This window comes from Ursus americanus, chromosome 34, assembly GCF_024610735.1.
Source record: "Ursus americanus isolate L20-20 chromosome 34, mUrsAme1.1.p, whole genome shotgun sequence".
In the NCBI taxonomy this organism is placed as follows: domain Eukaryota; kingdom Metazoa; phylum Chordata; class Mammalia; order Carnivora; family Ursidae; genus Ursus; species Ursus americanus.
Genome location: NC_142160.1, coordinates 13076242 through 13095229, shown reverse-complemented (window position 1 = coordinate 13095229; position 18988 = coordinate 13076242). Strand labels below are relative to the sequence as shown.

Below are 18988 nucleotides of genomic sequence, written 5' to 3'. Positions count from 1 at the left end.
TGGGAGAGGAAGAAGCAGGCTCCCAGCAGAAGAGCCTGACGTGGGGCTCGATCCTACAACACCGGGATCACGCCCTGAGCTGAAGGCAGATGCTTAACGACTGAGCCACCCAGGCGCCCCTCAAGAGATTTCTTGTTTCTTCAATGGAAAGAAACATTTAAGGATTATTTCTAGTCTAATAGTGATGATCACTGACTTATCTGAATTACGTATCGGTGATTATGAAACTGCTTTGAGAAAAATTCTATGAGATAATTGCCAAGGACTTAACCAGTGAGGCTGATTTGAACTGCAGTAGTTACCATCACCTCAAAGAGAAAGTACGAGCCTAGGGCAACATGAGTGCTTAGAAGTGAGACGTTGGCATTAAGGGTTATGCAATTCAAAATGAGGAATCAGAATTTTCTTTCTATAAAAATTAATATCTTTGTGCTGCACTCAGCCTCTCCACTTTCCCTCCTGTGATTTCCCAACATGTACCTCCTACCTTCATATGATTCCCAAGCACACCTTGCCTATCCCTGCCTGGGCTGAGTTTCATCATGGGCTGCCCCTTGCTCTTCTAACTGAGCAAACAACAGACTTAGATAGCGAGGGGAACTTGCATCTCTCACCTTCATGCTCTTCTTCTTCTTTTTTTTTTTTTTGGAGAGGGGGCTGGGAGAAGGGCAGAGGGAGAGGGAGAGAGAGAATCTTAAGCAAGCTCTGTGTCCAGCACGGAGCTCGACACAGGGCTTGATCTCACGACCCTGAGATTATGACCCGAGGCGAAATCAAGAGTCAGACGCTTAAGCTACTGAGCCATCCAGGCGCCCCCATGCTCTTATTTAAGTACTATCTACCCTTTGAAGGGCCAGGTCTCGTGTCCTTCGGCTCTGTCGAAACTGCCTAGGTGCTCCAGCCTACCCTTCCTTTCTCTGAGCTCATTTGCGCATCACACAACTACCACATTGTTCAGTGTTTAATTATTTCCTATCTGGTGGCTTTTCTCACAAGCTCTGCAGACTGTGAGTTCATTCTATGCTTTATAAATTTTATAGTATCTAGGATAAAATGAGCAAATGGATCCTCCATAAATACTTGGTCATGAGTTGATCAAAACCAGTGTCATTCCTGTCCCTTGCCCCCTAAATTCTAGCAGGTCTCATGCATTACATAGCTGTAGCAATGCAGAATACCTTCATGTTTCCTTCATCATCTACTCAAGGGGCAAATCCTAATTCTAGTAAAGGAATACCACACGTCCAGTAAACCTCATTTCTTAAGGGGGAACTTGCATATCTCTCAACTTGCTGAGTAATCTTGGATTTGGCTTCCCTGATCTGTAGTTTCCTCATCTCTGAAAAATGAGAAGTCATGCCTTTGGCCGTTTGCATCTTGCAGTTTCACTGGGAAAGCGTGCGTATCTGCACATAGCTGACATTTATCAGCTGCCATCTGTGGAGTGATAGAGGTGCTTCTGTCGCCTACTTTATGATTCACATGTGCAGGAAGGAACCTGGGAAGAGCTGACATACCTATTACTCAGCAGTTCCCATTTTTAATTTACTAGTATGTTGCGAATATATTTTTTTTTCTAAAACCTCTTCCTAGTGTGGGTCCAAAGACAGTTCACAGTTTTGCCTCTTGCTGTTAATTTATTTTCAGAGTAGATGATGCAGGGGGACTCCGTGTTTATCTCGTGGAGTTTGATCTGAACTAGGTGGTAGCAACTTAGTTTTGTAGAGCAAACTTTTTTATGCATTGAAGTAAAGTATTGGACATATCTGCTGGGTGGAATGGGATGGGATTTCCATCCTTAGGGCAGGAACTTAAAACAGGTCTGCCCATCACTTGCAGATTGCTGTAAATGATTATAGTACTTGGCTCTGGCTAAAGGCATTCTTGCATTTTGTTGCATTGATGGGATACCGATGTTGCTTTTTTTTTTTTTTTTTTTTTTTTTTAATAGAGAATTGCCCAGATCAAAACCCACGTCTCAGGAACTGGGATCCAGGACAAGATTCTGCGAAGCAAGTTGTTATCAAGGAGGGAGATATGTTCCGTCTGACCTCAGATGCCACGGTGAATTCTATAGTCATTCAGGATGGAGGTAAGGAATGGTCCCTGCCTATGGGAGCTGCAAGGCTGCTTGTTCCTATGGGGGGAGCATTTGATGGTCTTTAAGTAGAAAACTATTCTTAGCCTTTAGAATGCGGTGTCGGTCCATCCATGGGGCATGAGGAGTTCCTAAGGTAGAACCATAGAATTCAAGAGCTAAAAGGCCCTTAGAAATCATTCAAGTCAAGACCTCTGAGTGATAGGGAAGGAAACAGTTACAGAAGCTGATCTCTCATAGCTAAATCTTTGTTATAGCCACAGAGAGTGATGAGAGAATTAACATGGGTTAACATGTAAAAATGATTTGTAGGCTCTTAGATATTTTTCTAAAAATAATTTAGTCCTAAAATGAACGGATTGAAATTCATGCCCCGGGGCATTTCTAGCATGTTGAGACATGAACTGTCCATTTCTACCTTTACTATTTTGAAAACAGGCTTAATTTTCTAAGCAGACTCCTAATAATTTTCCCCCCAGTTCATTGCAGAAGAGTCTTTTCTTCCCCACCCCCACTAAGGTAAACTCTATTTCTTTATATCCCAGAGAGATGTTTCAGAAGGTGGCTGATACTAGTGTTGTTCCTTGCAGGATTGCTTGTATTTGGGGATGATAAAGATGGATCCAGAAATATTACTTTGAGGACTCGTTACATCCTGATCAAGGATGGTGGGGCGCTTCATATTGGAGCAGAAAAATGCCGCTATAAATCCAAAGCGACAATTGCCTTGTATGGCAAGTCAGATGAAGGTGAAAGTATGCCAACATTTGGCAAAAAATTTATTGGTGTGGAAGCTGGCGGGACACTGGAGATACACGGGGCACAGAAGGTCTCATGGACGTTGTTGGCGAGAACTCTGCATTCCTCGGGCTTGACCTTTGGGTCCTATGCCTTTGAAAAGGACTTTTCTAGGGGCCTCAACGTGAGAATCATTGACCAAGACACGGCCAAAATTTTGGAGAGTGCCAGGTTTGATACCCACGAATACCACAATGAGAGTAGACGGCTGCAGGAGTTTCTGAGAATACAGGATCCAGGCCGGATTGTTGCCATAGCCGTTGGAGACTCGGCAGCCAAGAGCCTCTTACAAGGAACCATACAAATGATCCAGGACCGGTTGGGAAGTAAGCTGATCCAAGGCCTGGGCTACAGGTGGGCTGACCTTTTACCTTACTTCCCAGCTACGTGTTGGAGTCTGTGTCTGTGTGACAGGAGAAGGGCCTGCAGAAGGGGACAGAACGCACCATAGCCTGGCTTCGGGGTGTCAGAATGGCCACTCTTGCCTCGAAACATGGGACGGGGGTGGGGGAGCAGGATGCTGGTTACAAAACACTCTTATCTTGGCTCCGGTTTATTAAGCACTTTGGGAACCGGAGCGTCAGGCTTTGGAAAGTGAAGAAGAGAGATGTGCGGCTGGGAAACAGCCAGGCTGCTCCAGGGCAGTTTACTTCCCTCTTTCATTACCTTGGGCAGACCGTTTGAAACCCAGGCTACTTGATTCTGCACGCGGAGGTGTCAAAGTTGTCTAAAAAAACTGAGAGAGGGGCGCTGCCCCTTTCTTTTCCTTTTTTGGAGTCCTCTGCGTGCTGATTTGCATCTGCGTGTCTGATTGGTGCAGGTCTGAAAGCGAGCAGCTGCAGGGCTCGGAAGTTCGCGCGCACAGTAGGAGTCACTGCTGCTGCCCGGCGCGCCCGGCCCTCCTACGCTCGCTCACCAGGCTTTCCTCCTGCAGCCCTGAGGCTGGGGGAAGTAGCTGGCTGCACAAGTCATTCAGAAAAGAGAAGTTTCATTCTGCTGACTGTTCTTCCTAAAGCCAGGGAATGTCTGCTGTGAAAGGAAGAAGGTGTTAAAACTCACATGTTGAGAGGGTCTAGTTATTTTTTCCTTAGTTGGTGGATGGATCTAGTTATTATTTTCCATCGATAGGTTGTTGGGATGGAAGGGTACCTGTGGAAATTCTAGAGAAAGTTAAGAAGACAAAGTTAATGAAGAAGAGTGTCAGGAATGTTCTTGAAATGCCTTTTCTTCACCCCGGGGATATTGAGGAGGTGTTGAGGGCTGGGTACCCCTAGGTGCTGAGATGACAGAACACGACCTCAGAGCCCTTGTTTAATCCAGTGAATAAACACTCCTAAGGAGGAGCATACAGTGAGACCCTTGCTTCCAGGCTGGGATGGGAGTGCAAATAGAGGGAGCCCCCAAATTGGCCTGGGCCGTCTGTGGAGGCTTCCCAAAGGAGAGAAACCTGAGGGCACTTCAGGAGCATGCTCTGTAGGCAGTTGGAGAGGGAGGGCTTTCCAGATAGGGAATAGCAGGTGCCAGACCTCGGAGGTGGGTTCCTGAAAAATGAGGATTAAATAGAATAACCCACGCAGAAAAGTGCTAAAAACAAGAATGCAGGGTTTAATGACTTATCACAACGTGACACCTGGATAGCCACCATCCAGGTCAAGACAGAGATCATTGCCAGTGGCCCGAAAGCTCCTGTGCTGTCCCCTCTGTTTCACTGATCACTCCTTCTGCTCACCGAAGATAAGCGCTCACCAGCATTTGTGGAGAACATAAAAGTTCAGGTTTGCCTGTTTCTGGACTTTGTATCAATGGGAGCAGACAGTATATCCTATTTTGTATCTGGCTTCTTTGCTCAGCTCTGTGTTCACTGAGGGTTGTGTAGGTTGGTGGGTGTAGTGCTGGTTTGTTTTCATTGCTGTTCATTTTCTCTTGTACGGCTCTACCCCAGTGTATTCACTGCTGGACATCTCTTCTAGTTCGGACCTCTCTTACAAAAAGGGCTTCTCCAAATGTTCTTTCATCCATCTCTTAAAACCCATGTGTCCATAGTCTGTAATGTATTGACCTAGAAGTGGAAACATCTTTTCAAAGTTAGATACCTACTTCGTTTCATTATCCAGGATATGCCAGGAGGACAACTCTTGTCTCTTTACTCCATTGTTTTTCTGGGTTCGTGTGATCCTTGTTTGACTTTTTTGGGTTCCTTTCCTCCTGGTTTCTAAATTCCCTTTAAAATAGTGCTGCTGATTGGACAGGAATTTGAGTTGTGATCCTTTGCCAATGTTCCATTGCTTTGACGTTATCTCCAATGTACATAAACATACGCCTTTGAAGATACTGTTCTGGTGCAGTGAAATTTTCCTCAAGTGGAGGAGGGAAGTAGGAGTGTTTTGGAGATAATGTCAGGAGAATAGAACATTGTTCTATAGTTGCCGAGGCAGCTCTGGTAAATAAAGGAAGCCTCTGATATTTCTTCTCCTTTCCTCTCACATAGGAGATAATAAGTGGAGACATTTGGCATTTGATTCTTTGTGCTGTATCGAGGAATATAAATAGAGTTATAAAGCATAGTCAGCTGAAGAGTCGCTAATCCAGGCAGGGGCAGGTGTGGAATTTATAAGGATATAGGCATGCTTTGGTTAACTTGTATCTGTGAACATCCCGCCATCTGTCTGGCATAGATTACATTTGAGATATATATATGATCTCCCTCTGGAGTGGGAAATTGACATTTTTCTTTCCGGGTTTTAAACCAGGAATCTTAAGGCAAATTTTTTTTGGCTTTTTGTCTTCGTTCTTTTTTTATTTTGGCCACAAGTTTGAGCAAGTCCCTGGGATGTTTATTACAGAAATAAAATGAAATTAAAGGGCATTTTCAAACACAGTTGCTTTCAACAAATAGATATAGGGCATGTAAAAATTTAAATCTGTTGGATAGTGATTATACAACTTTGATTTAAGGTTGTTAAGAAACCAGTAACCCAGTGGGTTTCAGCTTTGCACTCCTGAGATTTTTAAAAATCCCATGCCCAGGGCCCCGCTGGAAATTTTTACATAAGAATCTCCGAAGGGTAGGACCCACAGGTGTTTGATGTGCAGTCAGGGGTGATCACTGCTGCTCTAACCTCTGACCTCTAACTCAGTGTGGTCCCCAGACTAGTAGCATCAGCATCACCTGGGTGCTTATTAGACATGCACATACTCTGACCCCACCTCAAGCAATCTGAGGGTGGGGCCCAGCGATGTGACTGGACCAAAGTCTGAGAACCATTCTCTAACTCAGTGGTTCTCAAGTGTGACTGCACATTCAAATCATCTGGGGAACTTTGAAAACATACTAATGCCATGCCCCACCTGGGGAGATGATGGTGGCATCAGTCTGGGCTGGGTCTGAGTGTGGGTGGCTTCCTAAAGCTCCCCATGTTATTCTGTGATGCAGCCAGATTTGAGAACATTCTGAGAGTTCAAAAGAGAGCAGGCAATTCTCATTTTATTTTTATTTATGTTTCTTTTCTCTCCTTTTAAAGTTTTAATTTAGATTTCCAGTTAGTTAGCATACAGCTTAATATTAGTTTCAGGTGTACAATATAGTGATTGAACACACCATGACAGGTGCACTCCTTAATCTCTATCACCTGTTTCATCCATTCCCGCACCCCCCCCACCCCCCGTCCACCTCCCCTCTGGTAACTGTCAGTTTGTTTACTATAGTTAAGAGTCACTTATGGTTTTCTTCCCTCTCTCTCTCTCCCTCTCTTTTTTTCCCTTGCCCCATGTGCATCTGTTTTGTTTCCTAAATTCCACGTATGACTGAAATGATATGGTATTTGTCCTTCTCTGACTGACTTATTTCGCTTAGCATGATAAACTCTAGTTCCATCCACGTCTTCGAAAATGGCAAGAGTTCATTCTTTTTTATGACTGACTAATATTCCATTGTATGTATATACCATCTCTTCTTTATCCATTCATCAGTCGATGGACATCTGGGCTCTTTCCATATTTGGGCTATTGTAGATAATGCTGCTGTAAACATAGGGGTGCGTGCCTTACTCGTTTTAAAAGAAGGGAAATAAATAGGTTTGTGGCCAGAATGATAGGTGAATAATAGGGGTGTGTATGGTGGAAGGAAGACAGTGATTCATTTTAGTCCTAGCCATCGGTGTTTCACTTGTTACAGAGCTGGACAAACAAGGATTTAAAATCCAGATGCATTTCCTTCTGTGACGTCGGTTATTTCAGTCAAGGTTTGAACTTGTAGCCTCATGGCAAAAGAGATAGAGAGATTGATAAAAATGAAATTCAAGCATTAAGCAGCATCTGACATAACATCTGTGTCAAGGATCTGGGTTGGTACCATGACAAATAAGGCACATGCTCTTTTCCCTTCTAGGCAAGCGTGGGCTTTGGTTGGTGTCATCGATGGAGGAAGTACTTCTTGCAATGAATCCGTGAGAAACTATGAAAATCATAGCAGTGGAGGGAAGGCTCTTGCCCAAAGAGAATTTTATACTGTGGATGGTCAGAAGTTCGCCGTGACAGCTTATAGTGAATGGATTGAAGGTAAGCAAGTACGGTTTAAACTCCCCTAAGACATTGGTAAGTACTGTGAAAGGCTGTTTTTTTTAGGTGGTGGTGTATTCAGAAGACAGTCTGATTAGATTTCTCAGCTGGTTGAAGATGAAACCAATAGTTTCCCTGCTATAGTCGATCCCTTCGACTCAAAGGGTTCTTGCTGGATTGGACAATGCTCTGTTCTGGTTTGGTCACTCCCAACTGGACTTTGTTCTTGATTTTCGAGTCATAAAGTGTGGTTAACTATTAGAGATGGATTTGCTTCCTGGATTTGGTACCGTTTGAACCAATCTACATGTGATAGGAAGAGTTGCCTTCGGTTATGCTCAGTGACAGTGAGTATGCTTTTGTACTTTGGATCATCTCTTTATGTAGACATGGAGCAAATACTGCTTTTGCACACATGCCATACAAACAGACATCTCGTTTTCGTAGCAATTTCTCCTTGATGATCCAGCTAATGCGTTTATCTTCTAAACGAATCAGAAAACTCAGAAAAGTCCAAAGTAAAAATTAAACTCTAACCCTGTCATTCAGAGAGAATTGTTTTTGTGTAAATAATCTCGTCATTTTTATCTTAAATGTGTTTTCTCCCCTAGTGTTCATTTTGTTTTAACCTGTTTCTCTCGCTTTAAGTAACATTTTATACGGTTACCTTAGGTCTTTAACATTTTCTTACATAATTTTTATTCTCATTCACTTTTCAGAAGAACCATAATTTGTTCAAATAATGCCCAGTCCTGGGTTTAGGGCACCTCTGACTTGTTTCTTTAACGATGTTTACTCACCTCCTTCGCTGCCAGGTTTTTTGAAGCCAGGTATGAATAGGCAGCCTCCTGTCTGTGCTTGCCCACTACCTTTTCTTTTGCAAGCAAAAATTATACCAAAATTATTGTGAAATGAGTAATCGAGCAGTGCCTTATTACCCAGAAAGGTTGATTTTAGGGCTCATACCTCGGTTTTGAGCGTCAGGGTGGCAGTATGTTTCCTAAGATGGAATTCTGGAAACAGCCCAGCTCTTTCACTTACTATATGATGGTGGGCATGTGACTTTACCTTCCTAACGCTCAGTTTCCTCATCTGAAAAATGGGCAGGATGAGAGAAACTACCACAGAGGGCTGCTTCGGGTAGCCAGGGGGAAGACTATGAAGTTTTTCGCACCACGTGCCTAGGAAGCCTTCGGTGTTAGCTATTTTAATGATGATCCAAACATGACTTGGGGTATAATGGTGTATTTTGTAGCATTGCAGTTAAAGAGAGAAAGTCTTTTGCTTTAAAATAAGCAGGTAAGTAGAGTTCCTCCTATGTCACAGAGACTTTCACATGTTGCTTCTAAGCAGCCTTCTGGTTTGGGCTGAGGAGACCGTACCTACTATGGACGAGGAAGGTCAGCTTTCTGCCTCCAAGACCACTGCTTTCTACCCCATCATGGTTGCCTCTGGCAAAAGGCAAAGGCGGATGACAAGCATTTCTTTGCAAGAATTTGGTCCTGCACGAAGAGCTTAGTGGAAGTGCTTCCAGTAAGAGTTCATGCAGAGGATAATTACTGACAAACCTCAGGTCAACATTTCCTCTGTGGAAATTTTTGTTTTCATTTCCACATTACCAACGACTACTCATTTCTGGAAGAGGGTCGCTTCTAGCTATTGTAGGATACTGGGTCCTGAGTTCTCAATGACGCTTGCTTTCTGGAAGAGGTGGAAAATCTCTCCAGGAAGCAAGGAGGGTGAGCTTATTTCCTTTCATATTTCCAGTTCACTAGTGTTAATGGGAGGAAGTCTTAGGCAGGATTTTCTTCTGAAGCTAGGAAAAAGTGAGGACTTTGTGAATAACACAGATCTTCCCGGTCTAACCTTCTGCACTTCTTTTTAAACAGCAACAAATTCTAATGGTCTTTGAAGTTGAACCTGATGTATCTAGCCGTCCTCATCTTTAAAAAGCAGTTTTTGAAAAATTATATGGAAAAAATTAATGTTTCTTAGTTCTTTTTTAGTTTTTTTTTTTTTTTTTTGGTAATATCTGAAAATTTGGGCAGCGATTTTCATTGCTGCTGAGGTTCTTGGTTATCTTTGTGCTTCTGATTCTTTTTTTTTTTTTTTTTTAAGATTTTATTTATTCATTCGACAGAGAGAGAGACAGCCAGCGAGAGAGGGAACACAGGCAGGGGGAGTGGGAGAGGAAGAAGCAGGTTCCCAGCAGAGGAGCCTGATGTGGGGCTCGATCCCAGAATGCTGGGATCACGCCCTGAGCCGAAGGCAGACGCTTAACGACTGAGCCACCCAGGCGCCCCTGTGCTTCTGATTCTTGGGAGGGCAGAATAATGACCAAGTTAGGAAACTGGGCTCTGGAGTTCAATTAGTATTCAGTTGTGGGGTCTACCATTTTCCAGCTGTTCTTCAAACTCCCTGACTTCTGGTTTCTTCATCTCTAGTGCACATAGTGGTTTCTGTCTCTCCCAGTTGTTTTGATGAAAAGTTATTTATGTATTAAATTAATTAATTTTTAAAAAGATTTTATTTATTTATTTGAAAGAGAGCACAAGTGGAAGGCAGGGGGTGCAGAGCGAGAGGAAGAAGAAGACTCCCGGCTGAGCAGGGAGCCCGATGCGGGGCTCCATCCCAGGACTCTGGGATCATGACCTGAGCTGAAGGCAAATACTTAACCGACTGAGCCACCCAGGCATACCGAAAAGTTTATTTATTTATGCATGTGAAGTCCCAGCAACTATTGGCTGTTGTTATTAGAGTCATTATTATTAATGTTATTTAGACCAAATCCCATCATAGGCTTTAGTATCTGGATGCAAGAAATATATACAAAAGAGAGCTACTTTACTTTTTGGTCCTTTGTGAAAACAAACGCATAGTAGGTTGGCATCTCAAGGAACAGAATCCACGACTCACTCAGGTTAGGTTTTTTCAGGAGAGTTGGCTCAGGATTGTTGGGGTATCTGTAGCATTCCATGTGCCTTGCCCGAATTTCCCTCTTTTTGTTTCCCTAACTTGAGTCAGTGTGTTTCTTCACTCCTGCCATTGGCCCTTCGTGTCGATCAATATCTTAAAGTCACCCCAGAATAGTGTAGCAGTTAATCAGAAGGATGGTCATGAGTATAGATACAAGGAAATAAATACCTTTGAGATGCAGTGTTTTTCCTTCTTTAGCGATCTTATGAAGTGACTTCTATTTATTGTGTATACAGTTGCATTGAGTCAGCTTTTGGCTTGTGACCGATTCTATCGCGGATGTTTTAGAAGCGGGAAATGTTTCTACACATGGTTGCACATAAAAGAGTAAGTGAAGGAGATGTTGGATCAACTTTTCAGTTTTTGTCTGCCCAGTTGGGAACCAACTTCTAGTTTCAAAAGAAGGCATTGGGAGAGATCAGTGATCAGTAGTCCCTGGGTCGCATAGACTGCAGAGTTGGCGTTATCACAGGGAAGGAATGGAGTTGGACAGGGACACTATCTTGTGGCTTCTGGGTGACATTGCAGATCATAGTGGGAGTGCTTATCCCTTCACCAGACATCTGTGAGTTTGCATGACGGAATAGAGGCGCAAATATACAGGTAGACCCACTCTGCTGCCTTCATGAATGTACCTTCCAGGGAAGTGAGCTATTCTCCCATTGGACGGGCATGAATAATACCAGAGGGAACGCTAGAATGAGAAGGATGTTGGGGAAGTCTTTAAAGATTTGCCTGATCTTGGGCCGCCTGGCTGGCTCAATTGGTAAAGCATGTGGCTCTTGACCTTAGGGTCGTGAGTTCAAGCCCCATGTTGGGGGAAGATTACTTAAATCAACTTAAAAAAAAAAAAAAAAAGATTTGCCTGACCTTCATAAGATGGGGATAGTATTTTGGTTGGTGGATCAAGAGTGGAAGGACATTGTAGCTGAAGAATAAAGGATGAATAAAGGCTCAGAAATGAGAGATTGCCTAAGGCAAACTTTTATTCTTAAGATTACATAACATGCTGATGTTCTGTCTCTCATCCTGTGTCCGGATCACACTGAAGCACTGAGCATTTATTACAGACCTGTTCTGTGTTTGGCAGCGTCTCCTTATGTAGGATAAGTTCTTACAACATTTTAGGACTGCTTGGAAGCAGTATTATAGTTTTAGCACTGAGTTGAAGTACAGCCAGAGATTTGGGGATCGGGAGCCTTCTTCAGAATTATAAAAGAATAGTTGCTGGCGTGTGACGTTTCCTGTCCCATGTTAGGGGAACATGGGGCTCTCGACCCTGGAGGTCAGGGCTGTCCATGTTCATCTTTTTATCATCAGTATCTGCAGAATGACAGGCACATGGTTAGTGTTGGTAAAAATATACTGACTTCTGTGTATCTCAAATTTTGTGAGTCAGTGAGTTGGTTGATTTTAGGGGGGAAAAATGCCTACTAATGCATCATTTTTTCTCTTGCTTTTTGGTTTAGGTGTTTCTCTTTCAGGTTTCCGGGTGGAGGTTGTAGATGGAGTGAAGCTTCATCTGCTGGATGATGTTAGTAGTTGGAAACCTGGAGACCAGATCGTGGTTGCAAGCACAGACTATTCTATGTACCAAGCGGAAGAGTTCACTCTACTCCCCTGTCCTGAGTGCAACCGCTTCCAAGTCAAAGTCAAAGGTATCGGACTGCTCAGCATGCTTCTTGGCATTTGGTTCCTGCAGTATCCCCCGTCCCCCCACCCCACCCCAAAGCCAGGGCCCTCATCATCACCATCACCATCATCATCTGGATGTTGAAGATCTTAGCAGTGGGGTGCGTTGAACACTACATCCCAGAGGATGTGAGTAAGAGTAGTTAGTGAGCAGTAGTGTTGCTGTGAATGATACGTAACAGGCGAATCAGTGTTTTGTGCTATTTCTTTGTTTAAAAAAAAAAAAAGAGACATACTAGATGGATTGATTTTTTTTTCAAGATCCTATCCAACTTCTTTCTTATTAATTTTCTGCTATCAAATAATAATAATCTCAATTATCAACTGATTCGTGTTTAAATAGAAGGCTTTCTTCTTAATTAAAAAATCTCATGATTTTTGAGTGCCTACTTCCTTGGCAAAAAAACAGATCTCACTAATATTTAAAATAGAACCAGAAAGGTATTTTCATAGACTACATTTTTTGTCCGAAGCTGGAATCGTATGTTTTTTGAGGGAAGGCAGGGTGCAGTGAGGTCCATACTGGAAGCTCTGTTTAGGAAGAGTGGCTGACATTTACCAGGTACTTACCCTGAGCCAGGTAATAGGCAAAGCACATCTATATGTTGCCATTATGCATTTCATTTATTACATCATCCCCCTTCCTTCTGTACTCAAGATTATATACATTTACGATATAAAACCAAGGAGTTTACAGTAACTATTTAATAAGCACACATTGGTGGGCAATTTAGAGCTTTGTAGTTTAAGGGAAAGAGGTTTTGCTTTAAAAAAAAAAAATAGGACGATTGGCTCACTTGGCACTTTCTCTCTGTGTTTCATTCAGTGTTGTACTTTTCCTTCTTGATAATATAGAGCATAAGCAGAAAACCCAAAAAACTATGTTACCATCTGGCATTAATTTTGTTTGGAAATTCTCACTCTTGTTAACAAGTCTACATGATAATGAATCTCCCATGATCTCAACTGCTTGATTTATTTGTATTTTTCCTTCCTGAGGTTATGTAATAAAAACATCGGAGAAAAGCTCATTATTAAAGTGTTTCTAGACTTCCAAAAAGATGCAAATTTAAAAGAATGCATACAAATGTTAAAATAAGAAGAAATAGGAAAGGAAATATGGTAATGTTTGTACTGTTAACATTTAAATGCATGTTACTTTAGCTTTGAAGTAAAAGCAAAAACAACGTGATACCCCGTTATCAACATCTACAAAAACATTCATTCTTCTGGATTCACCATGCCTTTGGTTCTTCATGTGCCCTCAGGGGATTAGAACAGGAGCATAAGGACAGGAACCTGAGAATGAGAGAGAGAGAGAGACGGGCAGGGGGGGGGGGCGATACTTAGGTAGATTCCAGAATATTGGTGCCATTCAGGAGAGGATTAAGCTCCCTGTCTGTGTGTGGTTTTGACATTGAGTGAATGGTTATAGAGTAAATATTTAAAATCCTTGCTTCCTTTTATTCTGTGATTCTGAGGTATTACGGAATGGAAGCAGACAATAAATTTTGATATCTTGGAGTTGCAGAATAAAGAGGACTGTCTTTTTGGTATGTTTCATATGTTCTTTTTTAAAGTATTTTTTGTCTCTCGTCCATGTCAATCAGAAGCCCCTCAGTTCCTGCACATGGGTGAGATCACTGATGGTGTAGACATGCGAGCAGAGGTCGGGATTCTCACCCGGAACATTGTAATCCGAGGAGAAATGGAAGACTCATGCTATGCTGGAAACCAGTGCCAATTCTTTGATTATGATACCTTTGGGGGACATGTCATGGTAGGCAAAGATTTAATGAGTTCCTCGGTTGTTAAATACACGTTTGCAAACACTGTCAAGTTTTTTTTTCTTAAAGATTTTTTAAAAATTTATTTATTAGAGAGAATGAACAGGGCAGGGAGGAGCAGAGAGAGAGGGAGAGGCAGACTCCCCACTGAGCAGGGAGCCCAACGTGGGGCTCGATCCTGGGATCAAAGCTGAGCCACCCAGGAGCCCCAAAACTTCCAAGTTTTCGAATGAGATCTATGTGATATTAAAAAGAAATCATATTTTAGTTTTCTCTTCAGTGACGGTGAAGAGATTTTGCATAATTAAAAGAGAAAGTTATATCTTCATTTGGTTGACCTCCACCTGTAGTTAAACCATTTTGTCTCAAGCATGCAGTCTCTGAAAGGATCAAATGAGTCTTTTTAAAACTTGATATTATGGGGGTGCCTGGGTGGCTCAGTCGTTAAGCATCTACCTTCAGCTCAGGGCGTGATCCCGGTGTTCTGGGATCGAGCCCCGCATCAGGCTCCTCCTCCGCTGGGAGCCTGCTTCTTCCTCTCCCACTCCCCTGCTGTGTTCCCTTTCTCGCTGGCTGTCTCTCTGTCACATAAATAAATAAAATCTTTAAAAAAAAAAAAACCACAACAAAAAACTTGATATTATGAAAGGGTAAGCAGTAGTGATATGCACATACAAAATATCTTTCTGTAAAAATATTTTTTGTATGCAAATTTTTCTTCTGTAAAAGTATTGAGCACTTGCCACATGGGAAGCCTTGCACTGCATTCTAATTGGACGTGATTGGACTTCTGGGCTGAGTTTTGGCTACATGTGTTTTAAAATCAGTTTTTTTTGCCCTTGAGTAGGTTTTGGCTGTTAGCAGCATTTCTGTTACACTGTGTTCTAAAATGTTGGTCCGTGTTATTCCTTTGTTTTTAGTATCATGATTAAAAACCCAGTGTTTAAAAATAGAGTGCTGAAATTGTGGATCACAGATAAATTTTTAAAAAGAACTGAAGTAAATAATATTATGTGCTAAAACATTGAGGGAGGATTTACAAATAACTATTTTTCGAACTGTGGTGGAGGTTATAGAAATGAAAGAACAAGACAAGACTGGAAATGACCAAAATATTTGAACAAACCAAAACACAGTACATATATAGAAATCATTTCTGTAGCTTTCCTGGTTACATTTCCTTTTATTCCTAATTAGAGGCTATTTTTTATGGCTCCTTGAAGTACTCACTTATGTTAAGAAGCATTTGCTGGGGCACCCAGCTGGTTCAGTCAGTAGAGCATGTGACTCCTGCTCTCGTGAGTTCGAGTCCTACCTTGGGCATAGAGATTACTTAGAAGAAGAAAAAAAGAAGCATTTGCTAAATTAGTAACTGGAGATCCAGGAAAGCAGGGTGCCAAAGAAAAGAAATACTTTAATATGCATTCTCCTTTAGACATTTTCTATTAGAACCATATTTTTTGCTACTTGAATATTCCAAAGTGTATCGGTTTGATTTCGGTTATCTCGTCCTCCAGATAAGGAAAAATTTCACTTCCGTCCATCTTTCTTACGTGGAATTGAAACACATGGGTCAGCAGCAGCTGGGGCGGTATCCTGTTCATTTTCACCTGTGTGGAGACGTGGATTACAAGGGGGGGTACAGACATGAGACATTTGTGGATGGCTTATCTATTCATCACAGCTTCTCCCGCTGCATCACTGTGCACGGGACCAACGGTCTGCTGGTACGTAGCCTGTCACTACGCTGACGCATAGTTACTCTCCTTCATTGTCACAACCTCTCCATTTGATGTAAATGCTTGTAGCGCATGCCTTACTCTGTCCTCCTTTGACTGAAAATTCTGATGTTTTTCTCTGTTAAGAGATCGGTAACACCTGACATTTGGGTTTGCCCCTTCAGTTAAGATGAAAACTTCTCTTTGCGTCTGTACTGAGCATGCTATATGGATAGCATTTGTCACTTAAACCCTGATCAACCATGTTACCAATGACATTACACATTTGTGTTTCTGCAGATTAAAGACACAATCGGATTTGACGCACTGGGTCATTGTTTCTTTTTGGAAGACGGTGTCGAGCAGAGAAATACTTTGTTCCACAATCTGGGCCTCCTCACCAAACCCGGCACCCTCCTCCCCACTGACAGAAATAACTCCATGTGCACCACCATGAGAGACAAGGTGTTTGGCACTTATGTCCCTGTGCCTGCCACGGACTGCATGTGAGTAACTGGTAGAGAGAGAGAGACTCATGAGTGATGCTCAAGGCCTTTGACTTTGGGGGAAGGTGTTCTGGGGGAAGTTTTTTAGTGGGCAGGATTTTTGCATGACTGATGTTTAAGTCACTTTTAAAAAATGCCTTGCAGGGCTGTTTCAACTTTCTGGATTGCTCATCCCAACAATAACCTGATTAGTAATGCAGCTGCAGGCTCGCAGGTAAGTAATAGCAAATGCTTTCAGTTGTTTGGTATTCACGTTTAGAAGTATTCCGGTTTATAGGGATGTGAGGTCATGTGTGACAATCCAGCTCGAGCACAGCGATGTTTTCTGAAACTGCTTATTTCATTGAAAGCAGGATATGGTTGAGATGGTTCTTTTGTTTCTTCTGCGTCATTCATGCCACTTGGTATTTATGAGTGTGGAAAGACAGATGCCAAATGGAGGAAGAGAGGTGGGGCCGATGTGTGGGGTTATCGGACCTGCAGAGTGCATTTTAGTGGACCACGTGCAATCTTTCTGGCTTCTTGTAGCTAAGTCACGCGTGGCCAAGTGCCTGATCATTTCAGTTTTCAGTTTTGATGAACAAAGAAAGCCTTAGCTTTTCTTTATGGGAATGGATTGTTCTGTAGAACATTATGACAGTGGTCACACTAGTCAAAGCATACTTCCTTTTGTTCACTGAAGGGCTCATACACACTCAGGGGCTTCATCTCCTTGGTGAAACAGCTAAACTCAGTGCCTTAAATTAACTGTGTGCCTTGAATTATTTCAGAGACATGTACACATACAAGAATAACTTAAGAGAATAAATGAACTATTTTTGGATGGCAGAAATGTCTCCTGGATAAACTTGGGAGAGATTTACATTTATAATTGAGTGTGATTTAAAACTGTTAATTTATAATGGAAGAGCGAATCTTGAAGACATTATACTATTATGATTATGTCTGTGCTGCAAAGCTTAGGACAGAAATATGAGCTTTGCAGCAACGCCTAACTATTCATATTTGTATATTTTGGCTATTAAAATGTTTAAAAGGAAAGAGGTACCTAGCATTATTTCCCAAGACTAAGTAAAAGAGTAGTGGAAGGGAGTATTTCTTCCACATAACTAGAATATGGGCATCACTGGGTGACGGTGGAATTCACTTCTGTGATTTTCCTTAAAAACATAAAACAAAATTCTTACTTAACCTGGACATCTAATCATTTCAGGTTTCCATCCTTTCATTTTTCATCAAATGTTTGTTGAGCCTCTATCAAGTTTGTACTGAGAGTTTCTAATTAGAAGATGAGTTTTGGGGCCAAGATGGCCTCGGGTTTGATACGCAGCCTTACCCTGGGATCATCTTCTGATCTGTGTTACATTTCAAATGAATAGTCAGAGCAGAGGTTCCTTTCAGCTTGTTTCAGAAGTCACGGGTTGAAGATGAAAGCAAATTGCAAATGGTTCATGAAAAAATGTAAGACGAGGTTGCCAGAAACCCTTCCTAGGGCTCATGTGAGACACGAAGAAAGAGGGTCTCTTGTTTTCCATCTTATATTCGTTCTTCTTCCTTTTCATTCTGTGAGTTCTTTCTTTTCTTTCTAGAAAAACTGTTCCAGTAAAACTCATGTTTTGGCAAGAGTTTTCCTCCCAAAATAAATCAAACTCTTTCTTCTTGTACGTTTCCACTGCCTTTTACAAAGCTCCCTTTACCTGTTTTGACACCACAGTGTTTAACAGGAAACAGCTGCTACCCCCTTGATCCCCCCCCACGACTCCATTGAGTCCTGGGAGGGTTTGCTCTACCCTCAGCTTTTAGGGCTGTGGTATGGGGCCTCCAGGTCTTCTGTGCTCTGTTTTGTGCCCCGAAGTGTAGAGGAGGCAAAGACATTTTTTCAGGGTAGTTTGTTTTAGGAAGACCCATCTCTAAGCCTTTATCGTGGAAAAATGTTAAATATTGCACTCATTTTGGTGGATATGGTATGTTTGCTTCCCACAATTCATCTCTCTGTGCTTCTAAAAAACTTTGTTACAATGAATGTGATACCTAATACATATATTTTAGTTCTCTATTTCCCATGAGACTGAATTCTTTGAGAATAGCCTTACCCTACACCTGGCACAGAGTGGTCACTAAACAAATGTTTGCCGCACGTGACTCTATAGCATAGTTTTGGACTTTATGTTAAAGTATGAACAACCTATTCAATCAAAGTTCTATCGCATGAACTCGTTCTTTGCATCAGGCTGGTTTTTAATTAAAATGTAAAATAAAACACTTGTTGTGGGGATTAAGACCACTAGTTTTGATTTTTATATCTCATTTTGAGTGTCAGACATTATGAAAACTGGTCTGCTACTCCTGTTAAGGTCAGTAATACTGAAAGTGAACAGACAGGATCCAGACTGAGACAGCATCCTGATTCATGCGTGTGGTGGTTTTTTCTCTTTGGCAAAAATCTGCCTCGGGACAGGAAGGGCAGTGGAGTTGTTTGAAAGAAGTCAGTGAGCTCTGCGTGTTGGCGGATGGTTGTTTAATGAGTATGACTCATCTATTGATCAGGTTTGGAGGTAAACAGAAAAACACTCATTGCTAAAAGGCCGTGCTGTTCTGGTCACATGGAAGGAAGGAAGGCTTGCTTGGTTCTCATTCTGCATAACTTTTGAAAGTAGATAATGTTGGGAGAAGTATATTTTGAAAATGAGTTTTGGTATCAGCAATTACTTCTATCCGGTACTGCAAGCAGAATTAAATTTGTTTTTTTAAAGCCTGATTATAATGGCTCTGAGCGCGCTGGATGAGTGCACAACTTTCCTCGTCAACTCTGAGCCCGAAACAATGAAAAATTAGTGTTGAAAAGATTCAGTTTGC

At 42.0% G+C, this 18988-nt stretch overlaps 1 protein-coding gene across 5 annotated transcripts in view; it reads left to right on the top strand.

Annotated features, from left to right (window-relative positions):
• Positions 1-18988, top strand: part of CEMIP2 (cell migration inducing hyaluronidase 2) — a 125402-nt gene that overhangs the window by 19897 nt on the left and 86517 nt on the right. For 4 of the 5 annotated variants that reach the window (XM_087858782.1, XM_087858783.1, XM_045772616.2 and 1 more), the window contains exons 3-10: positions 1952-2092; positions 2689-3250; positions 7284-7453; positions 11899-12087; positions 13732-13901; positions 15426-15635; positions 15927-16132; positions 16277-16346. In XM_087858782.1, coding sequence (XP_087714908.1) covers positions 1952-2092; positions 2689-3250; positions 7284-7453; positions 11899-12087; positions 13732-13901; positions 15426-15635; positions 15927-16132; positions 16277-16346 — 1718 coding nt within the window. Of the gene's footprint in view, positions 1-1951; positions 2093-2688; positions 3251-7283; positions 7454-9477; positions 10757-11898; positions 12088-13731; positions 13902-15425; positions 15636-15926; positions 16133-16276; positions 16347-18988 lie in introns of those variants that run through there. The other variant, XM_087858784.1, reaches the window with a different exon arrangement.